The sequence below is a fragment of the Thunnus thynnus genome, chromosome 10 (genome assembly GCF_963924715.1).
Source record: "Thunnus thynnus chromosome 10, fThuThy2.1, whole genome shotgun sequence".
Taxonomy (NCBI): Eukaryota; Metazoa; Chordata; class Actinopteri; order Scombriformes; family Scombridae; genus Thunnus; species Thunnus thynnus.
The window spans coordinates 27,008,226-27,033,486 of record NC_089526.1 but is presented as its reverse complement, the minus strand read 5'-3'; the positions used below and the strand labels follow the sequence as shown (position 1 = coordinate 27,033,486).

At 38.1% G+C, this 25,261-nt stretch overlaps 3 protein-coding genes across 3 annotated transcripts in view; 1 reads left to right on the top strand and 2 right to left on the bottom strand.

The window, feature by feature from the left end:
• The window catches only part of bckdhb (branched chain keto acid dehydrogenase E1 subunit beta), a 55,265-nt gene extending 54,942 nt beyond the window's left edge, over positions 1–323 (bottom strand). The window contains exon 1 of the mRNA XM_067602308.1: positions 117–323. Within this exon, the coding sequence (XP_067458409.1) occupies positions 117–285 (169 nt within the window). The 5' untranslated portion in view covers positions 286–323. The remainder of the gene's footprint in view (positions 1–116) is intronic.
• A 4,011-nt stretch (positions 324–4,334) lies between these two features.
• ttk (ttk protein kinase) lies at positions 4,335–16,616 on the bottom strand. The gene is made up of 25 exons (XM_067602303.1): positions 16,471–16,616; positions 14,145–14,238; positions 13,839–14,061; positions 13,534–13,640; positions 13,294–13,437; positions 12,986–13,100; positions 12,811–12,892; positions 12,589–12,707; positions 11,937–12,024; positions 11,678–11,786; positions 11,319–11,541; positions 10,184–10,290; positions 8,977–9,120; positions 8,716–8,876; positions 8,190–8,335; positions 7,949–8,075; positions 7,342–7,434; positions 7,061–7,218; positions 6,643–6,794; positions 6,400–6,524; positions 5,840–5,914; positions 5,572–5,748; positions 5,115–5,211; positions 4,940–5,019; positions 4,335–4,863 (listed from the first exon to the last, which is right to left on the bottom strand). The coding sequence occupies exons 2-25, from the start codon at positions 14,236–14,238 to the stop codon at positions 4,795–4,797; spliced, it is 3,015 nt and encodes a 1,004-aa protein (XP_067458404.1). The 5' UTR covers positions 16,471–16,616; the 3' UTR covers positions 4,335–4,794.
• A 557-nt stretch (positions 16,617–17,173) lies between these two features.
• ebag9 (estrogen receptor binding site associated antigen 9) lies at positions 17,174–23,794 on the top strand. The gene is made up of 7 exons (XM_067602307.1): positions 17,174–17,497; positions 18,018–18,112; positions 18,470–18,551; positions 18,735–18,899; positions 19,828–19,938; positions 21,797–21,888; positions 22,108–23,794. The coding sequence occupies exons 2-7, from the start codon at positions 18,030–18,032 to the stop codon at positions 22,223–22,225; spliced, it is 651 nt and encodes a 216-aa protein (XP_067458408.1). The 5' UTR covers positions 17,174–17,497; positions 18,018–18,029; the 3' UTR covers positions 22,226–23,794.
• The last annotated feature ends 1,467 nt before the right edge of the window (positions 23,795–25,261 follow it).

The window sequence follows — 25,261 nt, the reverse complement described above, 5'->3', positions numbered from 1 at the left end:
TTAGGTCACTTATTTTCTAAGTTAAACTATGCAAACTTGTGGTGGTAGTTCACTTAACTTTCTCCTGTTAGTATAAACTAGCTCACGTTAGCTCAGCCGGCTAGCCAGCCACTCACCATATTGTGTTGGGACGGGGTCAGGGTGGTAGGTAAAGTGCCCTGCATGCCTACGTTGTGTTTTTGTGCGGGAGTTGCAGCTCGGCGACAGTTTTAGCAGAGTGCCTACACCGGAGATGGAAAGTTTGGGGTTTGCACCTCGTACGAGAAACCGTGCTGCAGCCGCCATCACTGTTGTTGTGACTGAACGGTAAGGGCAAAATGAATCAAACTGTGAAGATCGTCTCTGAAGAGGAAGATGTCTTCACTAGGTGGAGAGAACCTGGATTATATTCCGGTATCAAACCGAAATCTCGATCTATATAGAGATTCTCCTCTGACTTTCTGACAAGATTCTAAATTAAATAAATAAAACTACTGTATTGGCTAATACAATTTTGGGACCCAATTAATTTTGTTCCCACTCAGTGTCAATTTACCACAAGTCTTTTAAAGCTAACCAAACAATTCTAACATATTTATGTTAAAATTTTAAGAGCAATTACAGTGGTGAATAGCCATTTAACTCAGAATATATGGTCATAAAATCCCAGTTATCATATAGGAAGACTGTTGAGAAAGTGCAACACAGGCTGCTGTAAGGAGAGACAGGGACGTCGGCTCTTTGTGGTACCTGGGAAAAGTGGCACAGTGAGACGTCTTACTTCTACGTCTCCTTGTCAGCGTCCCAGTGCAGATACAGGTTGTGATTGGTCAAAAAGGAGGGCGGTGTGCGCATGGATGTGCGTGCCGGAGGCGATATTAATTCCCAGGATGGCGAAGTCATCGTCCGTCCTACTCTGCCTCTGATTGGCTTACCCTGATATCCTTACCCTAACCCTAACCAATCTCACTCCTCATGGCAAGACATAACCAACCCAACCAATGAAGGCAAAGAGTAATAGCCAATCAGAAGCAGAGTAGGGCGGGTCATGACTTCGCCATCCTGGAAAAAAAAAATTGGTGTGCAGGAGAGTTGGGATTCAACCGGGGATGTGAGTCACGCATGCGCCAGCGGGTCCGCCATCTTGAACAGCTAGGTACGGCAACGGCACTAGGACAAACCACATGTTGTCATTACAGGATCAGGAACCGTGGATTTTATAAAAATTGGTTTTATATTTTTTTATTTTGGTTCATTTTCATATTATTTTGGCAAAATGTAAACTGTACTCATTCAATAATGTACTTCACTGTGTTTGTCTGCGCACTGTCTTTTGTTCCCTTCATCTTTGACATTAATTTGATAAAACACTGGGACTTTTTTCTTTTACTTAGAACCTATAGTTGTTTTTATATTGTTTATTTTGGTAAAACTGTTTGGTTCATGTTCAAGATGTAATTCTTTGGCTCTGAAAGTTACAAAACAAGTGTAACTTTCAAAAATAAAAGTATACAAACTTTTAGTCTCTGCTCGAGCATTTATTCTGAAAAAATATAAGCTATTGCCTACATTACCACAACTAAAAACTCAATGCCCCCCAATATATTTAAATAAAAATATAATATAAATAAAAAAAACATGTAATGGAGATGGTTACTGAGTTAATTACTGAGTGCGTAATGTAATAACTCATGCTGGTCAGCAGGCACAGTAATGCATGTGCAGAATCCACTTCTTCTTCTTCCATGAGGCAGCAGTGTCAGGACTTCCTCACTGCCATTTGGCTTACATCAAACAAACCATTCAGTATGATGGCTACAAGCTCAGTTTCTGTCTACTCAAACTATAGACTCATCTTTCACTCTGCTTAACTTGTCCACATGCCTTCTGGCAAACACAATCTCAGATGTCATGAGTTTAAAAAAAGAAAGAAAAAAAAAGATTCCAAATAGTATTGATCCTGACCTGCTGGCATTTGTTGAGATGTGGTTCAGTCTGAACTGCCTCATCTCTGATGATACAAGTGAAGATGCTACCAAACCCCTCATCATATCAAATACACCACAAAAAACAAACAAAAAAACAATAAGACATGCTTTCAGACATCACTACAACAAAGACCCCGAGAAGGTGTTTTTTCTATTGCCACTTAATATATAAAGGATTCAGTTTCACTAAATGCAATCAGAAAGTTTTCCCTGTTGCTATGGTCCACATTTCATGTTTAGTAATAGTGTAATACTGTGGTGTATGTTTGGGTTTGGATGTCATTAAACACAAATGAGTGTTGGTAGAATTTAGCATGTGTTTTGTGCAATTACTACACTTCCAAAACAAGTTGTTATTCACAGATGCTTAACAACTGACAATGACATCATCATTCTTAGTTGTATATGAAAGCCAAATCCCATTCAAACCTGTCTGTGTGAATGAAGGGACACAACCAGCTTCAGTATAGTAAATGTCATGTCACAGAGGTTCATAATTAAATGTATTATAGACGGTCTTCTCTGTAGAGTCAATCTGTGGAAGTTCATACCAATGAAACCAAAACTGGTTCATGATTGGGATCATTTTGTATCTGGGTTGAAACAGCTTCTGAAGTGACATAAAGTCATGATGTCAGGGGGTCATTTATCTACTTTTATGGTACTACAATTAACTCAGACACTATGGTATGTAGCATTTCTGCATTCAGTGGATATACTAACCTATGTATATGACCCAGATGATTAAGTCAAGAAATATTCTGAATAGGAAAAAGTGCCAATATTTTTTTGTCACATGTAACCATCTACATATCCCCATGTCCCTTGCCACAAAATGTCACATAAACTGTTAATTAACAAAATCCAACATAAATATAACAAAATCTAAATATTAACTTATTTAAAGATGTGTCTCTAAAAGTTTTTAGTCATTTGACTTATCCCTTATAAAACACACCTCAGCTGAGATTCAGATTATTATTATTTATTTATTTAATAATAGGCCTAATAAATGAACAGATGAGGGGTTAAGCTGTATTCTTTGAGAAGTTATTTAGAAACTGCTTTCATATTCTGCCTATATTTACATCAATGGACAAGAAATCCAAGATTTTACTCAAATTTACAACATTTGAATTCTATTTTATCTGAAAAAGTATAATTCTTGGACTGGTCTGTGCAAATTTTATGAAGTTTATTAAATGCTTGTCATGCCAATAAAGGAAATTTGAATTTCAAGTAGATTACCAAAACAAAAAATACAATTTACTTCATAGTTTCATAGTTGAAAGTTGTGTTGAATTGTGTAAAAGGAAAAGCATGTAAGACTGGATCACAACAGTAACAGAATTGGTAAAATACAGTAACAACAGTTGCAGTAGCAGTTAAGATGAAAACAAACAAATGAAAATGGTTGAAAATGAAAGATCCTTTTGTGAAAAGAATGTTTGTGTCAACTAAGAGATAACACAGATGCAAAGATGACAACTTCATGCAGTGAATCTCATATATAGAGGAAAAGTTGACTCTGAATCTGCTGGGATGTGTTGCAGCTCCACTGCGAATGAGCCTCGTCAGAGGTCAAACACCACAAATAAATTCTCCACTTGTGGGAAACACAATGTCCTGGATAACATGTTGTATAAAATGCTTAATGTGCTTTTTTTTCTGGCCAACAGCTTGCTGACATGCAGAATTAGAACCTCAATTCACAACATCATAACACTGGTAACTCTGGAAAAATGGATTTTACAGTAGATTCCGCAATGCTGAACAGAAACACAGAGTGGCCAGCATCTGCTGACTCCATGGATCCCACAAGGAAATGTCCTTATTATATCCCCTATAATAGACTATTTGGATATTTGAAGTCTGTGGACTCAAACGGCCCCTAATAAGAAAAGAGGTCATACTTTCTCTGGTTGCATGAGTGTTCAATTTTTCCACAATTATCAGTGTTAATCGCAAACAGAAGGAACCCCTGAAACTCAGTGAAAGCAGAGTTTTGTTTTTCCTTTTGTGTTACTGTCACCAATGTTAGATGAAAATAAAATTATAGTCATGTCAAAAATTGGCTCAATATAGAGGTTAACTGTCATTTGGAAGTGATATATTTTAATTTAACCAAATTATTTTCAAATGGAGATGACCAAAATTAAAAAACATAACAAAAACAGCAATATGGAAATATTTACATATTAACAATTAAAAAAGGTTCACAGAAAATAGATTACAATGGCAAATCTTTTTATTTTATCTTTAATTTACCAAGTAAGTCTCATTGAGGTTGGAAACCTCTTCTGTAACATCCTTTACAAGTGAGAACTTGCAAATAGCTGTAAGCTGAAGCGAATAAAGCAACAACTCTTATGGATACAGTAAGTTTATTTGACTAAGCTGCACGCTTACATTTATTACCAGAGAACATAAGTAAATATGAAGCAATATAATGATTTTGTTTCAAGAAAACCACCATTTCAGTACAATAACAACATATTCTACTGTAAGATGTAGGGTTAATAAGTGTATAAGAGGCATCAACCAGGGCTGTGTGATATGACGATATATATACTGTGTTAGAATAGAAAATATCTACTGTTTCATATTATGCTCTGTCTTGTTTCGTTGTGTCACAAATCAGTCTTTACGGCATTGTTTTTCGTTATTTGGACGAGGGTTGGGCCGATGGCGGACAGTCATCGACCACCGAGCCTTTAACATCATAACATTGTGATTTTTAAAAAACCCATATCACACAGCCCTAGCATCAACAAAAACAAAGAAAAAAAACAAAACAAAAACTATTTACATCACATTTTCAGGATAGTTAGGATGATGACTTTGCACACTCTGCAACATCCAACTTCCTGCCACTGCTGCACATTTTTGCCAGATTCTGTGGAGAGCAGAAAGCTGAATTAGTAAATAATCAAATATTGGTTGGAGAAAAGATTTCATAAAGTAAATCTTACATTAGCAGCACGGATGATGCTGTTGGGAGACTGGAGGGCTGCGAGGTCCGTTAGGATTTTCTTGAGATCACTGTTGCGTTCTGAAACAGATGAGTTGGTGGTGAAAACTGACTCACAAATATACAGACTTCATTCACAGTGATGTGTGTGTGTGTGTGTGTGTGTGTGTGTGTACCTGGCTCAGGTGATGCTTGTGGCTTCAGCTGCAGGTATGGATGCCCCAGCAGCTCCGCAATAGAGATTCGCTCTCGGGGGTTTCTTACCAAGCATCTCTGATACAACAAGAGAATAATTAATGTGCTTATTTGTATTTTACATAAATTCATCAACACTCAACATCATGTACAACAAAAACTGTATTAAAACATCACATTTGAGACTGACATATTTACATCCACATAAATACCTTTTGCAGGTTTTTAGTTGGGTGTGATATGGGTTTTGAAAGCCTATATTAGCCCACATACGATTAGATATAAAAATAACAGTATGTACTAGTTTACCATCATTTATAAATCTTTTAGTGTCCTGTACTGGATATCCTCAGGTCTAACTCTGTGAGCCAATCTGTCAACAAACTGTCAAATTTACTGAGTTCACATTACACTAAGAGTTTATTCGTTTTTTCTCACCTTCAACACATCCAGCAAATCCTTCTCTGAGATGTCAGGAAACTCAATCTTATGTGAGGGATCGATGATGGCATGCAGCTTGCTAATCTGATTGGTGATGCTTTGGAATGGAGTCCTCCCGTAAGTCATGCAGTACAGGATACATCCAAGGGACCACACGTCACCTTTGGGGCTGATCTAAAGAACAAAATCAGAAAAGATGTATTTAACCGCTCTTCTACAATCACAAAGTACTGCCTGAACTGTTGAATTTACTGAGTATGAGTACCTTTGCGCGTGCTTTTCCTGGCTGGGATGAAGTGTCTTTGATGGCTTCAGGGGGCATATAGTTCAGGGTTCCTACCTGTGTTTGACAAACAACCATGTATTACACACACAGAGCTCTTTACACCTGGATTTACCTGCCTTCCATATCTGGACTGAGTGTAGATAAAAAATGTTAGATTGTGTTCAAATTTAGCATTAATATCAGCCTCCAGAGTACAAAATACATTTAAAAAAAATCTGTTTTTGTGTCCTTGAAAAAGACACAAAAATGATATTCTATATATGCAATTTATGTTATTTCACATCCATGGTAATCCAGTTTTGACAAACATGTTACTATTGAAGACTCTAAAACCTGCATGCATTTCCTGGTTGTGTCTGTTCAGTCAAGTTTCATTGCCAAGAATGTAACTACTGTACACAATGCAACCTGTCTGCATTTACACTTGGATTTTATTCATTTTTCTGCGACCTAATTACAATCCAATCACTTGGGCAAGATGTCAGAGGCTTAATGTGTTCCTTAAATGTATATTAGCTTGTAATCAACATAAATCTTACTTGTGAATCCTTCATGATGCTCGTTACATCTGGTTGGATTCGGTTTGCGATGCCGAAGTCAATCAACTTCAGCGACGCGTTCACTATGACAAAATTTGCCGGTTTCAAGTCACTGTGGACAATTCCTGCATAGAAGACACGAAAGACGTATGTACAGCGGTTAGAAATTAAGATCATTTTAGTGTGTCGGTAAACAACAGAGTCAATGAGAGAACAATAGTGAGAACTACAGAGAGAAAGAACCATGTTTGTGGATGGTATGGACGGCCTCCAGCATGTTTCTCCAGTAGAACTTCCTGTCCAGCGGATTCACAGTCTTTTTGTTCCGCAACCAAGTGTTCAGATCCAAGTTTCCACACTCCATCAGCATGTAGATGTAACTGTTGGTTATTTCACTGCAAACACACACATATAACCAAGAGAAATCAAAGAACTGCCACAGGTTACATTTTTCACATCCTATAATGTGTATACAAAGCAAATCCCCATATTTTCCTTAATTATTCTATAATGTTGATGATGTTGTCGACTCATTTACGTTTACACTGCTGCAACACCTTAACTGGCAATGCTTTAATTTGAAAAACAGAACGAAAAAACCTTCAAGGTGACTTCAAAGCAACACATGTTGATATTGTTTTTGGATAGGCCATGCACTTACTAGTCATAGAGCTTTATAATTTGATCGCTGTACTGCTGAAGGTGGTTCAGATGTTCAATCTCATTTTTGTAACTTTCTATAGTCTGAGCATCAGCCCCCTCAAGGTCAACGTATTTCACAGCAAACAGCTGTTTTTTATGATCGAGGACCTGGTAGACCTGAAAAAAACAAAAACGAAACTCTGTCAATCAACAAAGATTGTAATAGTAAAAACAACAACAACAACAAAAGCAAAATGTTGGAACATTGGCACAAAATTGAATGCTGGTGGCATGTTTTACCTTGCTAGATCCACCTCGTCCAATCATCCTGAGAATGAAGAACTGCTTGTCCTTAATGGTAATAGTTTCATTTGACAACGTGGTGAAGGAAGTCTGAAATGAGATTCAAAAATATAACTTGCATTACAGTTCAAATTTCTTTGTGTGTAGAAACAGACAGAGATATTTCTAGGACTCCAGAAAAAGTTTTATAATGAAAGACAAGCTACATTGTTCTATACACATCCAGATTTATAATATGTGTCATCTCTCCTTAAGCATGTTTTAATCAACCCTGCAGTAGAACATACAGGGCTCTGAAGAACTCTGCCAATGATCTGACTGACTGGAAGCAAAATAAAGTTATGTGTTTGTTGTAGCTGTAACAGGAACATCAAATACTGTACTTGAGTTCCATTTATATCCTTGCTGAATGCACGCTGCAATGACATAAGTTACCACAACACAAAATGCGAAAATTGGTCCAAATCACAAGCGGTCTGATGATTTAGCCATTTCATGTGGAAAAGTTGTGGTAATTTCTTTAGTTGCGAGTTCTCACAAATATCACAATTTCCTGGAGGGACTGATAAAATGACAGCAAAGGCAAGGTGTGAACATGCTGTACCTGTGGAGTTTGGAAACATGGTGTTTGGTTTAGAGGTGTGAAGGGCTGCTGAACAGGTCCAGCTCTGTGTGCTGCGACTGCAGAGGAAGACACTGCAGGGTTTCTCTTTACAATAGGAGTAATAAAGCTGAAGGAGAGAGAGTGACAGAAGTAAAACAAGGCTAGGTCAAAATCTTGTTTAAGGCTTTGTAGATTATTGATTATTTTCCAGAACCTATAGACTTCCAAATCAAGATATTACCTGTTGGCAGAGGTGTTTCTGTAGTTGTTTGGTGTCTGACAGACTGTTTGTGGGTTCGGTCTGGATGGATGATTGAGAGATGGAGTAAGGAGCGACTCCGTCACACGTGAAACAGGTCTGGGGTCAGGTGGTGTTATGCGTTTATCCTAGGAGGAAAAAGAATCATTTTAGACTGAGAATAGAATCTGGTTCAGTGTGTAAATGATTTGAAATAAACAAAAGGAGGAATGACAACAGACAGTAGAAAGGTTTCATTTCACTATTTAGATTCATGAATTATATAAAAATGGAGGCTCAAGAAAATCAACAAACAAATGTATGGAGATTGAAACATTGTCTCTCAATAAACTGTCATAGTGACAAAAAAGCAATTACCAAGCTTTAGATGCTCTGAAATGTCAATAGTCCTTTTACGTGTCATTACGTGTCATAGTAGCTGTCAACACCCATATTGTATAGTATGAACACTAATTTGTGTGTGGTAATAGTAGCTGTAAGTAGTAGTCTATAACAAATGTTATCAGACCTCTGGAGAAACATGTCGGTTGACCAGAGTTGGCATCTTCCACTCTGAAAGGGTCTCCTTGCTGGCAGGTTTAGGCTGTTCCACTGACCGGTTCACAGGGATCCGAGCAGGAAGCTGCGATTCCTGGTTTCCCCCACAAGATGCCATGCCTGTTTGCAAATCTAAAAGAAAGATGAATTTGAAAAAAAATTGTAAATTTCAAACTATGTCCATCCGAGTGCTGTGAAATTGACAAAGAATGACCTTTCAATGCGTCTCTACCTGTGGGATGTTCCTCCTCCTTGGTGGGCACTAGCTGTTTCTCTCCAGCTTTAAGGTTACGTATGGCCACCTCCAGGAGCTCAGCTGGCTTGGCGTTTAATGCCTGGGCTTTGTGCAGGATTGAAGTTGCTTTGACCACATTACCTTTAAAGGAAGGAAGATGAAAAAGTGTACTTTAAGTATATTTTAACAAAAAGGCTGATTAGTCGGTAAAGTCAATGTTTGTCAAGCCACAGTCATACTTAGAGCTGCAACAATTAGTTGATTAGATCTCAACTATTAAATTGTTCGGCAACAGTTTGGATAATTGATCAATTGTTTGGAGTTATTTTTTTTTTAAAGAGAAAAAAGTCCAAATCCTCTGATTCTAGCTTCTCAAATGTGAATACTTTCTGGTTTCTTAAGTCCTCTATGACAATAAACTGTACATACAGGTGACAAATTAAAAGGAAAAACCAACATAAAATGTCTTAGTAAGCTGTTAGGCCATGTGCAACCAGAACAGCTTCAGTGCGCCTTGGCATTGATTCTACAAGTCTCTGAACTCTACTGGAGGGATGAACACCTTTCTTCAAAAGATATTCCCTCATTTGGTCTTTTGATGATGGTGGTGGAGAGCGCTGTCTGACACATCAGCCCAAAATCTCCCGTAGGTGTTCAACTGCAGAGATCTGGTGACTGTGAAGGCCATAGCATATAATTCACATCATTTTCATACTCATCAAACCATTCAGTTACCCCTTGTGTCCTATGGATGGAGGCATTGTCATCCTGGAAGAGACCACTCCCATCAGGATAGAAATGTTTCATCATAGGATAAAGGTGATCACTCAGAGCAACTTTATAATGATTTGCAGAGAGTCTTCCCTCTAAGGGGACAAGTGGACCCAAACCATGCCAGCAAAATGCCCCCCACAGCATAACAGAGCCACCAGATCCCCTCACTGTAGGGGTCAAGCATTCAGACCTGTACAAGTTTTTCCCTTTAATTTGTCACCCGTCTGTATATCTTTGGGTTATGAGCAGTTGGTCTAGACAAAACAAGACATTTGAGGATGTCATCTTGGGCTGACTGATCAACATTTTTCACCATTTTCTGACATTTTATAGACCACAAACAAAATGCACATATTTGCATTTTGTTTTCCATGTTTGTGTATTCCATATATCAAATTCCTGGAAGATGAAAATAAATTAGACATTCTACCTTGAGAAACCTCAAACTGGGCATGTGCTACGTAGACAAAGGCAAAGCCTTTGCAGTTGGATCTTGCAACTATGAAGTGGTCATTGGCTTCATCTGGGTCTTCAATGCTTTAAAAGAAAAAAATAAGGAAGGACATGTGGTTACGCTTAAAAAGGCACCAAAAATCAGAGATTGAAGTCAACATTTTGGCAACAATAGCTTCTTTGAAAGGGGGTTGAAGGACTATATGCACTGAACTTAACATACAGAGCAAGAATAGACAGCCAATACATCCGGACACACAGGTTGTTTTGTTGTTTCACGTGAGAAGACACATGAGTTTCAAAATTTAGTGAATGTCAACAATTCAGTCATCAGCATCTTTCACACATAGTTCCTGGTAAATTACTCTGATAACCTCTGAGACACCGCTAGTGATATTCATTATTCACACATGCAGCTACAATCGAGAACACTTCTGCTTTGCGCCTTTTCACACATAACACGGTAATGCCGGAATAGATGGGGCAAAGGACCGTCCAGCAGTTGGCAGTAATGTAACACTATTGAATACCAACTGCCATGAAACTCAACAGAAGAAGGAGATGAATGGGGCAGGGAGTGAGAGGAACTCCCTTATTCCTGAATCTGTCCAGTTTCCAGCCATTTTTGAAAAAAGGAGCTTGTTTGCAAATGAGTCGATTCAAACAAGTCATCGGCGGAGACTTGTGATCAGTTGTGACATGTGTAAAAGGAGTTACTATCTCATCAACAACACACCACACCACAGACTGGGCAATAACTCCACTCTATTGTTTGGCATCTCCGAGTAATGGGTTTGTTACAAAATTCCCATCATTATTAAGGTTTACAGTGTCATGTCTGAATGATAAAAATATTAGATTTTGCCAAAAATCTGTCAGTGTGACATCTTACATATATTCTTTGGAGAGTGCAGGATGAACTTCCAGTACAAGATTGAAAAATCCTTTCACTTAATGAATGTTTGCTATTTCATTTTGATTTTTTAAATAAATATAATTTTTTCCCTGCATTTCCTAATTCCTAATCACAAGTAAAATTAAACATCACATACACACACACCACAAAGTCCAGAGAGTATCCCAATGGATATAATATTTTCATACACACTCACCCCTTGAGTTCTGCATATCTGACCAGAATTCTGGCATAGCTGGCGTTTTTGCTGTATTGTCTTATTGGCAGCCTGGAGAAGACTTTAGAATAACAGTCCTTGAGCTTATTAAGGAGGTTGATGTCTGTGTGAGGGTTGCCTCTTTTCTCCAGGGACATCAGGTAAGTCCAACATGACTCGGGGGAATGTGAATTGACGATCTGGTCGAAAGTGTAAGTTACATCTGCGAAGGAAAAGCGACATGTCATCAAGACAGCAAATGACAAGACACGCCCGTTGCTCAAGCAGCTCTGGAGTATTACGATGCACTCAGCAATATGGGGGATGCGGTGTGGCATATTTTCTTGGTGATCTAGTACCTTCCATTCTCGAGGTGTCCCTTGTGTTATGTGTGTGAAGGAGTGTAGTTGTTGAGTCCACAGTGGCCTGGTCTTCCCAAGGGCAATGATCTGGACTGAGAGTTGACGGCTGCAAACACAGCAATATAAGAGACACACATTACACTTCCTTTGTGAGCCCATGCTGAACATCTGGATAATGAAAACCATTGAGTGTAAACACTTTTGGCATTCTTACACTGTAGTCCAAAACAAGATTGATGTGTGTGAATATACCAACCTGATGATTGACTAAATGTCTGTCGACAGCCATTTTCTTTGAGGAGGATGACCCAAACATTGTGCTCACACTAGAACCAGATGTTTGCCTAAAACACAATTAAACCAATTAAATCAGCAACACTTTGTAAAATCTCACTTATTAAACATCAATGGATGCCACAAAAACAATACAACACTTGGAAAAGAATGATAACACATTTGATTGAGATACTCAAGAGTTAGCATGCCAAGCCAACTGGGGGATTAGAACGTCACAAAATTCAACTTAACAAACTATAGCAGTGTCATTATTCAATACGTTTTTATGGGGGACCATGTGGTTTCTCAGCAGCATGATACAACTCAAAAACAGTGCTTTAAAATATATAAAAAAGAGGATATTACCACATCCTAACAACCACAGCACTGAATTTTCTACAGATGTTGAACAAAATGTGTATTCAATTGGTAGATCAAGCAAACCATTTGAGACAGAAAAAAGTGTTTCCACCATTATCGTTTTCTTATGTGGCATTTGGTGAACTACATCTGTCCTCGTATGGCATTCACCAAGAAATAATCACATTAAGCAAAGGTCATGGTAAAATGCCTGTAGCTGAAAAACCTTGACATGAAAATGTTTGGAAATAAATATTAGTCTCCAAAATTACCTGGACAAACTGGAGGGGATTGATGAATCATTTCTCTTTGAGGGCCTCCCATTAATGTAGTCATCATTATCATCATCCTTTTCCGGGATGGATAAAGAAACTATGGGGACTCTCCCTGGCTGGAACGCAAAAGTTCAAAATAATTAGCTTCCTGAACTCTTTGAGAAAGTGCACGATAAAGTATTTTATAGAGAGACGAGCAGGAAGGACTTCAACTCTCACCAAGCCAACTGCTCTCTTGCGTTGAGATGCAGATCTCCATCCCGGTAGCTGGTCATCTGATGATCCCCCAAGGGGCTCGGTCCTGAGAGCCAAAGAAGAGACACAAGACAACATGTAACATTTCCTAACTAAACATAAGCCTTATTAAGTGTGGAAGCTACTGTTTCATTCTTACCCTGAACCAAAAATACTGAAGAGCTGCAAGTCACCAGTCCCATCTGATATCCTGCTTACTTTTTGAAACTCTGAGCCTTTTTTGACAGAATCGTGCACGATGCTGTTGGACAATACTGTCAGAGAGAAAAGGCGACAACTTGTTATGTTATGTTAATCAAATGGGAAAACATGCTATGTAAAATGACAATGATATGGTTATAATTTTACATTATAACAGTAAACTGAGACTTTATAACTGCTGTAAATCTGTTAAGTAAACTAAATATAGGTGATCAGCCATGAAATAAAACATGGAAAAATACTAACGTGGCACATTTTCCTTGTCCTCTGAACAGAAGGGTTGTGTTTTCCCTGTCTGCATGCTGTGCAGGGCAGCTTCCAGCAGTTCCTTTGGTTTGGCATCCAGTTCAATAGCAGTATGCAATATACTAATGGCTCTCTTTGTGTTGCCTGATAAAGTGACATAAGAGACACTGAAATACCCCAGTTTACATGTCACAAGATCGTGTAATATTTACATGAACAACAAAAAGTGCGTCTCTGTACCTTGTGAATTTTCAAACTGTGCATGTGCAATGTGGACAAATGCAAAGTTCTGGCTATGAGATGTTGCCACATTGAAGTTGGTTTCTGCCTCTTTAACATCTTGAATTCTAAGAAAAGAAAAACAAGACAAACAGACATTTCAACCACCTCACATCTTCTAAACACAAAATGCCTCTCAGATAATCATGACACGATATTTGAGCTACATCATGATACTCATGGTCACTTTAGTTTTACTGATGTAGGTGGAATTACTGACGAGTGGACAAAGGTCTTGAGACACAAGTAATAACTTGGTTACTCACGCTTTCAGCTCTGCAAATCTGACCAACATCTTGGCATAGCTCTCATTTTGACAGTGTTTTCCTGGTGGCATATTGGAGAATACTCTGGTGTAAGAGTCAGTGAGTCTGGTGAGGTGGTTACGATCCAAGTGAGGGTCCCCTTTCTTCTCCAGGTCCATCAAATATGAGAGGCATTCCTCAGGTGAGTTTGAACTGATGATCTGGTTAAAATTGTCGATGTCGTCTGCAACAAGTGCAAGGTGTTATGATGACTTGATGAAGTATAGGACATATTAGTTTAGACCTTACAGTGACAGGACTACATACCATTTTCTTCATTGAGAGACTTTTTTATTTGGTTGAGCTTTTGATAAAGCATGGCAAGTTGCTGCTTTCTGTCTGTATGCTCCTCTTCCTCCATCTGAAATTGACATACAACATACATCAGCCCGGATAACGTTATGTATTGTCTCTTTCATACAGATATACACCAAAGACACCAAAACCCATTCAAAAGAATGACAATTTAATTTAACTTAATGATTCCTCACTTGGTATGTAAGTATGCTTTAGTGTCACACATGACCTCTGACCTTTTAGTTAAGTTAAGCAATGTACTGCTGAAATGTGCTCTAACATGATATGTATCATTATCTGGATATGAAATGATCTTTATGGGGATATGAGATTTTGGGCATATCACACAGCCCTATCAGGCTGAGAATCACTGGACTTACCTGTTGAGGGGAAATAAGTCAGCAGTATGAATATGACAGATGTGTGAGCTTCTTTTCACATTGAACAGAGGGGAATCAGTATCTGACAGTAACATTTTCAGCTGTCAGGATGTGTTTTTCCTGCTGTAATGGAGGTGGTTTTAAGACAAAGATAAAGCCTAAAGACTTGTGTGACCTTTTCTCAATAAACTGTGGTGAAAGTGTACCTGTTGGGACAGAAAACCATCCAAAATAGTTTACTCTAAATGGCTGAACTAAAGTGGACAACAGAGCACAAAACAAAACAAAAAAAATCAGTTATGTGAATTAGCACATTTCTTCAAAAAGTCTACATTATCAAAATGAAAACTCAGAAATATAATATTGTATATATATAAATAGTTGTTGTTTGTGTTAATAAAGACATGAAAAACACAACAAACATGGGCTATGTTTCCCCATTTTCAAAATATAACAGTCATGAAATGTGCCTTTCACTTCTAGAACACAACATTCTACAGATAAAACTTGTTAAAGTTAGTTTTGAGCCTTGTGCTCTCCATAATACCTCAGTGGTACAAGAACCACATTCTTCTTCTTTGGGTTTTTATAGCAGTTGGCATCCTTTAAATTGCATTACTACCTCCCTCTGGATTTAATTATCCGCTGTTGTCCAAATCTATTACAGTCTTGTAATCAGTCCAGTCACTCTCAAAAATTTAATTATCAGTTTTTTTCCCCTCCACTGTGTCCCCACACTCAAGCAGATCTTAAACTCTGGCCTCCACTCTGTACCCCTGTAAGCATTGACCTTCTTTCCTCTTCATATTTCCTGCATGAATCAGGACATGCTCCAATGTCTCTTTTTCCTGACACTGATTAGCATATAATGACCAGTTCGGTTTTTTCCTAAGAAAAAAAGTGCACAACTCAGGCTGCTGTGACCAATTCTTAATCTACTTATAATTACTTGATATTTCCTGTTGATTCCATTATTTACCACTCCTACTTTATTTTGTTTTGCATGTGTCTTCCTTTAGTTGCGCTATCCCAATACGACTGCCATTGTTTGATTATTTCCCTCCCAACTCTGGTTTTCCCCTCTGATTATGAAGGTTTCACGAGCACAGCATGTCGGGGGCGAGCTTTTTGTGAACGCGCGCCTCCATGGGGGCGAGGCTCGGGGGAAACCAAATCAGTACCATCAGTACGCATTAGCGTTTAGACTACAAAAGATATGTGTCAAATGCGTCCTGGACCTCCTCGGCAAGAGGTTTGAGTGATCAGATCACAATGCGTCTCGGTGGTCGTTTAGACTTATATTTAACGTTGTCCATTTTAAAACCAAGTGTGAACAGGGTCTAAGTTCGATACAACACTGACCCCCATCTTCTGTAGGCAATTTCAATACACTGGGATAAGTACCTTATACAACCCCACTTCAAAAAATCCGAACTATACATTTAAAAGCCACTCTCCAAAATCAGTAACTTTAAAAGTGATATGGATGGTGGCAAGGATGTGGTGTACACAGTAACGTCAAGACCACATCAGAAAGTTAATTGTGACGTAATTTAAGGTGCCACAATGATGTGCAGCCTGACTTTGGATCGTTTGTTCGACTTTCAACTCGTTAATTAATGCATATCTTTATGAGACCTTGTAGGTATACTGCGAAGCAAATAGGAGTTTCGCCGAATTATTCGGAAGATATTCTTGGTCACTGTTGCAGTTTCTTTACATAATGTTGAACGCTTTCGTGTTGACAACTTGAGTTAGCTGGGTTAGCTAGCCAGCTGACATTTAGCAATGTTGTTAACATCAACGAGGTTTAGTTTCCTTACTGGTCACGCTAATTACAGTAAAAAAACGTATGTGTAAAGCCTTTTTTCCTAAACAATAAAAGAGATTAACGTTATTATTTTAATATATCTCACCGTGTTTGCGCTGTAATTAATCCTTTTTCACTCGTTGGGGCACGAAAACGCTTCGACTTCAGCTTCAACTGCCAGTTTTCAAATATGCCACTTCCGTCCATGCCGTGTGTTGATTGGATAGTTTGTGCTGGATTCTTCTTCTTCTTCTTTTGGGTTTATTGGCGGTTGGTAAACAAGTTTAAAGGAGCATTACCGCCACCTACTGGACTGGAGTGTGGAGCAGTAGACAACAAAATTTAGAAAAGAGACAAAAAAGATAAACATTTCTCTACTAAACTTGTTTCCTTAAGATATTTAATTAGGTGAGTATATATTTGCCATGATGCTTCTCAAAGGAGATTCTAATGTGATGTTATGTTATTTATTTCAGTCTAAAATACAAAATGTGCAATACATTTCACTCTCTACTGTATATCTGAACAGGCTGTATATACTGTACATTACCAACTACTATATGTACAATAATATATACTATAATGTAGTATATATCCTGTTCACAGTTCACAGAAACGGTTTCACCTATATATAGTCATTCCTTGTGTATATTTCTCATGATTGTTGTGTTGTTATTCTGTGTAAGTACATTGAGAGCCACTAAACCGGAGTCAAATTCCTTGTATGTGTAAACATACTTGACCAATAAATATGATTCTGAATCTGATTCTGATAACGAAGCCCGTATCTCCCACACTGTATGAGCCCGTGAATGCGGCAGGACCACGCTGTTCCTCCCAGCTCAAAGATGGCAGCCGTGGGACAGAGATGAGCGACGACACAAATTTAAGAGTTTGGTCATGAAACACACATTGGGCTGTGCAGCTGTTACATACATGGTTATGACATGACAGTGATATTATTTGCTACCGCCAATTTGTCGTGTCACTTAGACAATTGAAGGATTGAGGAATATCATGTTTTTCTGTCGGCTAAGCTAGCAAGCAAAGGTTAGCAGGTAAATGCACTTGTCTCTTTTGACACATAAGAGGAAAGCAGCTGCTCTGCAAACAGTGTACTGACATCAAGCAAGGTGAGTGTATATATGTATAGTAGCTAGCGTGTATAAAAACCCAATGTAAACTGAATATAGTGGCGGTGTGTCTGCTAAAACGTTGACAGGACAACGACTACCGTCAGCCCGAGCACGGTAGTTTGTTGTATGCAGAGAATAGTACGTTACACAGGTAAAATATGTTAGTATTATTGCATGTATTGGTGTTTTTCTTTGTTGTAATTGGTTATTTCCGCATACAGTGTGTTTGGTAATCGCACAATTTCACCTACAAGCATGATAACATTATAAAAAGGGGTTGTTGTCATTGCTGTCCGTAGAAAAGATGCGGATTGACACGACTGACTGGTTGTTAGTATTTCCTTCTTTAAGTAATGACTTCAGGCCAATTATTCCCTGATTGCATGTTACCCTGCTAAAATGTTGTCGTACTGGAGAGTTGGAGATTTTCTTCACCACACACCCTGGTGGTTTGGAGCAGAACAATACACATTGTAAACTCAAATGCTAATATTTTCTCTTTTCTTCCTCCTTTCAGCTCAATTTCATCATGGCCATCACTCAGTTCCGTCTTTTCAAGATCTGCACATGTCTAGCCAATTTGCTTTCTTTCTTTAAAAGGTTGATATGCAGGTGAGCGTAACTGAAAACTGAACTAATATAATAATGTACAGTAGCCCAGATGAATGCCGTTCTGTTCTGTGGAGATGACACAAACTTCAGTTATAATGTTGTCAGTGCAACAGTAATTTGCTTACTGGTAAAGATAAACATGTCAAAAAAAAAAAAAAATAGATGTATTATGAAACAGACCATTGCGTGGTGGATCACAAGTAGGCCAATTTATCACTGAATCTAGCGATAGGCCCTCAACTTTTAATAAGAGTGCATCTGTAGTGCAAAAACAAAATAAAATTGGTAGAGTTTTTAATCTTGGTTGGTGGAACAATCTCTTTACACTTTTTTTTATTTTATTGTATTATATTACAGGAGTGGGAGGGGCCGCAAGCTCAGTGGTGATCAAATAACTCTCCCAACAACGGTGGATTTTTCATCATCGGTACCAAAACAGGTCAGTGTTTTATCATTTGACAGCAGCTGTCCAGTACTGTAAGTCCTCTTTCTGTGTGTTCTAGTGTAGTAGCTGCTGTGGCAGAGATATTTACGTGTTTGCTTGTAGAGATAAATACTAAACAGACTGCTGCTCTTCACTTTGTCTTATGATAGATTTTTCTATATTTCTTTAACGTTTTAGTCTGCACAGCCAGAGATTGAAGAATGGAGCTCTTGGGATGAAGAAGCTCCTACAAGTATTAAGATTGAGGGTGGCAACGGAAATGTTTCCCCTGCGCCCAACAATGATGATGAAGAGCCGGACTACTTCAAAGACATGACTCCAACCATCAGGAAAACACAGAAGGTATGTCCATAGAAACTGCAGTAATTTGCTGCCTTTCCTTGTCTTACATTATAGAAAATTGAATATCTTTGTTGGTCAGATAAAATAAGACACATTTTCACAGTTTCCTGATGATTTGATTAATTAATCAAGAAAATAATCAGCAGGTTAATTAATAATGAAAGTAATTATTAGCTGCAGCTCCACTAGTATTATCATGCAAATGCCAAATTGACAACACTAAATTTCCTGAGTACATTTTTTTCAAGTTGGTGTGTTGTTTTCTATTTTGACACTTAAGAGTTTACAGATACATATTAATGGAATGTTAATAAGTTTTGGAGTTGCTGTAAGGCATCTTTTACAGACCTACGCAATCTCCAGTATGCCCCCCTGCTTCCAGTGTGCAAAGCGTGATAGTACACTTCTTAAATCTATTACCATACTGGACAGACAAAAAAATAAGTGAATATATCAAAACATTGAAGCATTCCTTTAAATACTATCAATAAACAAGTAAATGGTAAATTACAGTTTTCCTGCAATGATAAATTATATATAATTTGATGGTTGTGACCAATCGCACTTCTTCTGTTTATCAAACCTTGATTGAAATATCAGGTTAGAAGAATAAATAAAAGGTCAGTGGGAATATCAGCTGACTGATTGGAATGCTCCTGTCTTCACCATTTGCTTGTCTTTCCTGGTAATAGTTTACATGAAAGGTTTATAAGGTGTTGAATGTAAAATGCGAATGCACATCAACATGATATAACGCACAAAAGAATGAACATATGTAATTATTATATTCTAATTTGCTTGAATTGTGTCCAATTGGAATATAAAAATGACTAAATCTGTCTCTGCCTATAATGGGATTGTAATCTATCGGTAATGCCTCACAAAGTGTGTTAGTTTATGTCATACCTCCTTTCTCTTTGGTTTGCAGATAGTGCTGAAGAAAAGGGAGCCCTTGAACTACTTGGTGCCTGATGGCTCAGCAGGTTTCTCCAGCAGACTGGCAGCCTCTCAGGATATGATGACCTTCAGCGCTCCCTCAGTGAGTTACGATTTTATTTCTTCTGAAGCTTCAGGTAGGACTAAGCAGAGGTGTTATCATAGAATAGTATAAACTTATATACAGGTAAGTGTAAGTACATGAAAAAAAACAAAAAAATTTGATCACAAATCAAGCCCAGAAATTACATTTATAAGTTATCCCTTCAGTTGGATGAGGGCTTCACTGTACAGAATGATGTATATGCAGTTTGACACTAGATGACTGTTTGCTCATTCATCTGTGCTCGCCTTAAATTGTAATATTTGTCCAGTGTGCAACTTACACATTCACTGAGAATCAAGGAGTGCCTTGGTATCTGGTGAATATCACAAAACTGGAACATTCATGGTTTGATTCCGGCCACAGATCTTTACACACCTCTCTCTCTTTCACCTTGTTTCCTGTCTGCCTCTATACTATCGGCTTTTCAATAAAGGCAAATGCCTGAGAAAAAAAATAAATAAATACACTGAGATGAACTTTTCAGTTAAGTCGGAGTTATTGTGTGTCTAGCAGTTAAACCTTTGAATTGAAAAATATTTGCATATTCATAGATTCTGAATGATTCAGTGAGGAATGAGACAGAATTAATTTGATTAGTTTTTTTTAACAAGGTAATTGAACTTTTGTGGAAAAAAGAACAACCAATTATTAATAAAAAATCTCTTAAAACATATCTGGAGGAGCTTTTTAATTTTGCAATGATCTCTTAAAGGTATACTATGCAGGATTTTCCTAAAAACCCCCCAAAAAACAATGTATAGATTCATACAAAAATAATCCCTCTTAATCATCACTTATGACCCACTAGAAGTGTATTTATCTGCAGAGACTGTGCCCTCTGCTTGTATTTGCTTATTTTTTTTATTATTTGCTGTATATATGTGACATTTCTGGGTGTCAAGTTTTGGGCAGTGGGTGTGTCACCTTCAGCCAATAACAGTGAGCAGGGTGTGAGGTTGGGACTCGTATCGTAGCGACCAGGTTACATCGCTGTCTCCGTCTCTCTCCTCTGCTCCGCTCTGCTTTCTGTGTCTGTGTCATGGATGTATAAAGAGCTTCAGGTCTGTGTATCTGCCTGACCGAGGGCGGAGCTGAGCTGCACACACGCAGAGCAGAGAGGCCACAGCGGACAGGATAAAGCTCTGCATTCACACCAAATCCAGCAACGGGGCACCTTCCCACAGGGTAGTGCGGAGGTGTGGTCGTGTTTATATTTGTGCTTTAGAACGTAACCGCTGGAACGTTTTATTTTATTTATCTGATTCACGGCTTTGTTTTTGCTGCCGCCGCTCCCTCTCTTCATTCACTCTATAGCTTGCTTGACCACTGCTGCTTCTCTCTCTCTCTCTCTCTCTCTCTCTCTCTCTCTCTCTCTCATGCTCTCATCTCACTCTGGTGTCGTTGAGCCGGGGAGGAGAGTCCCAACTTTGAATATTGTATTTACAAATACAAATTGTATTTACAACTGACAAATCCTGTATAGTATACCTTTTTAAAGTGTACAATTTTACAGGTAATTTCAAAACAAACCTCTCTCTCCCTGTGGTGTTTGGACCGCAGATTGTGGCGTCGGTGCAGTTAACTAAACTAGAATATGAAACTATAACTAGTAGGAATACAACAGTGTGGAAAGTGCAATCTCTTACATACAGTCTGTCTTTTGTATTAAAAAAAAAAAAAAATCTGTCCAGTCTCCTTGAAGCATGGCAGTTAGACAAGAGAGCCAAAATGATTGCGCTGTTAAAGTCTTGGTGTAAAATATTTAGTTTGCTTGCTTTTTGGTCCAATTCAGGAATTATATCTCCTGTATTTATACTAGAATCTTCATGGCTATAGTTTTATTCATTTTGCACAGGCTGAGCTGGGAGAAATGGACAACTGGCAGGAGGACACAAACGCCTGGGAAGATGAGTCTGATGCTGCCTGGGAGGCAGAGGAGGTGCTCAGGTAATATGTCAGGAATGCATGTGTGCCTATATGCAGTAGATAGAGAAGTGCAGATTCACTCAGTGGCCAGCAGGTGGCAGTGTACGCCATTATTACAACATGTAGGAACAAGGAACAAGATGTTGTTTTTCCCCCACTCTCAGCTGACCCAGCTTCTGTTGATGTGCACTGTAATGACATAGCGCTCAACTGCATGTTTGTTTTGCTGTGATTTAACAGACAACAGAAGATGGCTGAGAGAGAAAAGCGATCCATGGAGCAGCAGAGGAAGAAGATGGAGAAAGACGCTCAGAGGATGATGAAGAAGGAGCAAAAGATTGCCGTCAAGCTCTCGTAACATTTTAGAAATGCTCAGTTTTGAGCCGGAGGGATGAGGGGGGGAAAGACACTGAATCAATCATTAGTCTATCTTTAAAGTCTTCAAACCAACCAGGATTATCACCCTACACTACTTATCTGTTAGCAAACTGTCCTCCTTCTCCACCCTGTTTCCACCAGCAGCCATTTTAGTCTGTTTTCCAGCTGCGGCAGTGTATAATGCATCATTCTTGAGGGCATATACCACACCTGGTGTTCTCACTGTTCATGTGGCAAGGTCATTTTGGTCTTCGAGAGAGTAGTATTTCTACAATCCGGTTTATCTTAGGTTAGACTAAAGGTGAGATACACTATTAGACAGCACCATTTAGATTCTGATTCATTCTGTTAGGTAGCACAGGGAAATATTCTATTTCAGTTTTCCCTGGTACCTGTACTACCTTTTGAAACTCTAACAGGGAGTACAATTCCTTCTCTTTGTCTTATTTATAACCTCAAAGGACAAAGGAGTGTAATTAATTTAAAGCATCACTGTTTACCAGTGACATCCCTTGGTTTGCTTGATTATTGTGTTTTTATATTTATGTCTTTCATTGTCTGGAACCTGCTTTTTTTCTAATGAATGTTGCTTGATAGTTCACGTCATCTCCTTGTGCTGTGCAGCCCTTTTACACTGGAAATCTGCATTAAAATGAAATATGGATAAATGGCCCAAAGGACCATAGACTAGAATCTAGCCCAACTGTAACTGCTAGCTGTGGGTTCCTATGGTAATCTCATAGCTACTGATCTGTCAGTCATTCTCCTCCTTTGTCAGCATTGATATTGAGGAAAAATATCCAGTGATCACTACAGTGATTTTTTTTTTTTTTTTTTAAGGGGGAGGGAATGTTTCTTTGCTCTTAAATAGTTGATACAGTCACTGCTTGGACGCCATCTTTATAAAACATGCATCTCCATCGCAGTGTAATCTCAGACCAGTTATCTTAGCTGATAAGAAGATAAAAACAAATTTTTGCTTCCTTTTGCATCAGAAAATGTGAGGATAATTGTTTAAGTAAATGGCTTTGATTGAGCATCCTGTTATGCATTATTGTAATGAAATAACCGGTCAGTGTTGGAAAATTTGGTACTAATGTCAGTTGGCAAGCTGTTGTCATGGTAACATTGGCAGGTGGAGAAAGCCTTTATCATCTGAAATATGCAGACATGATGCAGTATATCTGTGGTCTGTGGATGTCTTTGGACTTGAGATAAATGGCTTGAAGGGAGGTTAAGGTAAGCACATTTCTGTAGTGAATGTTACCATTAGAAAAGCTTTGCAAGCAATGTTATGCTTTAAAGGAAATGCTGAGTTTGATGTTATCTATCAAATGATTTATTGATGCTCAGTTGATTATTCTGTCAAATGATAAAGTGACAGTGCATGATCAGGTTTAAATGAAAACAGGTGCTTATCTTAAGGGAATTCAGCAAACTGTCTCTGAGGATTTGTGTTTTCTTTGGAAATGCTCTTCACCCAACTTCTTTCATTGAGAAAGGCCGCATGTCGTTATTTTATGTCATTAAAGTTTGTTTTCATTTTGCACATTTGATTTATCCAAAAATGAATCATGGAGGACCCTTGTTTTTCTCATTGATATGTACAGTAAGATTTCTTGTAATTGTCATGGTTTAGCACAAAGGAGGACTTACATTGAAGGAGTTCACAAACTCAATCCAGAAAGTTGGCCGACTGTATACCTGCTGTAGTCCTACACAGGTTTTTAATAAAGTGATTTGATTCATACCGCTAGAGGCGAATAACTTTTAATAATAAGAATGAACTTTATTTATATAGCACATTTCAAACACGGTTACAAAGTGCTTTACAATAAAAACAACATATTTAAAACAGAGAATACAACAAACTAAAAGCTGTTAAAAAAAACACATTGAAAACACAAAATTAAAATTTAATAAACATGAAATTGAAAACAAATCAAATCATGTAAAATAACCAGGCAGCTCAGGTTGGCTAAAACAGTCATAATCTGGAGGGTACAATTCAGCAAACTAACTGTGATCACTAGATTGTAACCAGGATTTTTTTTAAAAACATAAAATCTAAATCAGCAGGAGAAATAAAATCATTTAAAACAAATATCTTATTAGAGAGGGATCTTAAACAGTCTGGCTGGGTTAAAATTGGAGCTGAGGTTTTGAGTCCGGATCTTTTTAAATTATTAATATTGCTATGTAGGATGTGCCTGTTTGGTTTGACAGATCTATGTGTAATTATTACAGGAACCTTGCAACTACGTGAAACGGCACTAGAAGGATCTGGACTCACCTAGTATCAGTAATTCTTGTAGGACTTCAGTGTAAGTTATATATTCAAAGCCATTAGATGAGACCCAAATCTGTTTTTGTCATTATCAGCTTTTGTCATGAGTTTGCTACCTGAATATATTGTGGTGGAGATATCATTACAAATTTGTATTATTACATGATGACCCAGATCTGCTATTTGTGCAACATATAGATTTGTGCTTTTTAATATCACAACAGTATGTGTAATGCCTACTAAAAGCTAACCTTTTAAAGGGCCAGATTTAATACACAATATTAATTGTTCATGGAGAGTACTACTCATCCTGTGAAAGCAGTTGTGTAATGTCTTCTGTGGCTCTGGAGGAGCTTTCTAAAGCCTGAAGTAGTTTTGAAAATACTTGGTCAGAAACCAAAAGTCTTTAATCAATTTTGACATGATGAAAGTGAAAAGTGAGGGAGTTTTAGGATTTATCCTCTGCAGTATGGGCACCAAATGTCATGGCAATCCATCAGTAATTGTCAAGACATCTGACTAAAAACCACAATTATTATCATTTTGGTATGGTGGAAAAGTCAGAGGATCACCAATGTCAGTGTGACTCATCCTCTGGGGACAATTAACGCCTGTACACAATTTCATGGCAATTTACTCAGTAGTTGCTGGGAATCGGTCTGAACCAAAATGGACCAAAACACTGCCAGCATGGCTAAAAAGGTTATAAAGTGGGAGTGTGGAGTCTGA

What these genes read in the sequence shown, in the direction of transcription:
- ebag9 (XM_067602307.1), top strand. Translation starts at nt 18,030, where the DNA reads ATGGCCATCACTCAGTTCCGTCTTTTCAAGATCTGCACATGTCTAGCC. An exon ending in CCATCAGGAAAACACAGAAG is followed by an intron (nt 18,900 to 19,827) that starts GTATGTCCATAG and finishes TTTGGTTTGCAG; the next exon opens with ATAGTGCTGAAGAAAAGGGA. An exon ending in GAGGCAGAGGAGGTGCTCAG is followed by an intron (nt 21,889 to 22,107) that starts GTAATATGTCAG and finishes GTGATTTAACAG; the next exon opens with ACAACAGAAGATGGCTGAGA.
- ttk (XM_067602303.1), bottom strand. Translation starts at nt 14,238, where the DNA reads ATGGAGGAAGAGGAGCATACAGACAGAAAGCAGCAACTTGCCATGCTT. An exon ending in CCAGTTTGAGGTTTCTCAAG is followed by an intron (nt 9,121 to 10,183) that starts GTAGAATGTCTA and finishes CTTCCTTTAAAG; the next exon opens with GTAATGTGGTCAAAGCAACT. An exon ending in ATTATAAAGCTCTATGACTA is followed by an intron (nt 6,795 to 7,060) that starts GTAAGTGCATGG and finishes GTGTGTTTGCAG; the next exon opens with TGAAATAACCAACAGTTACA.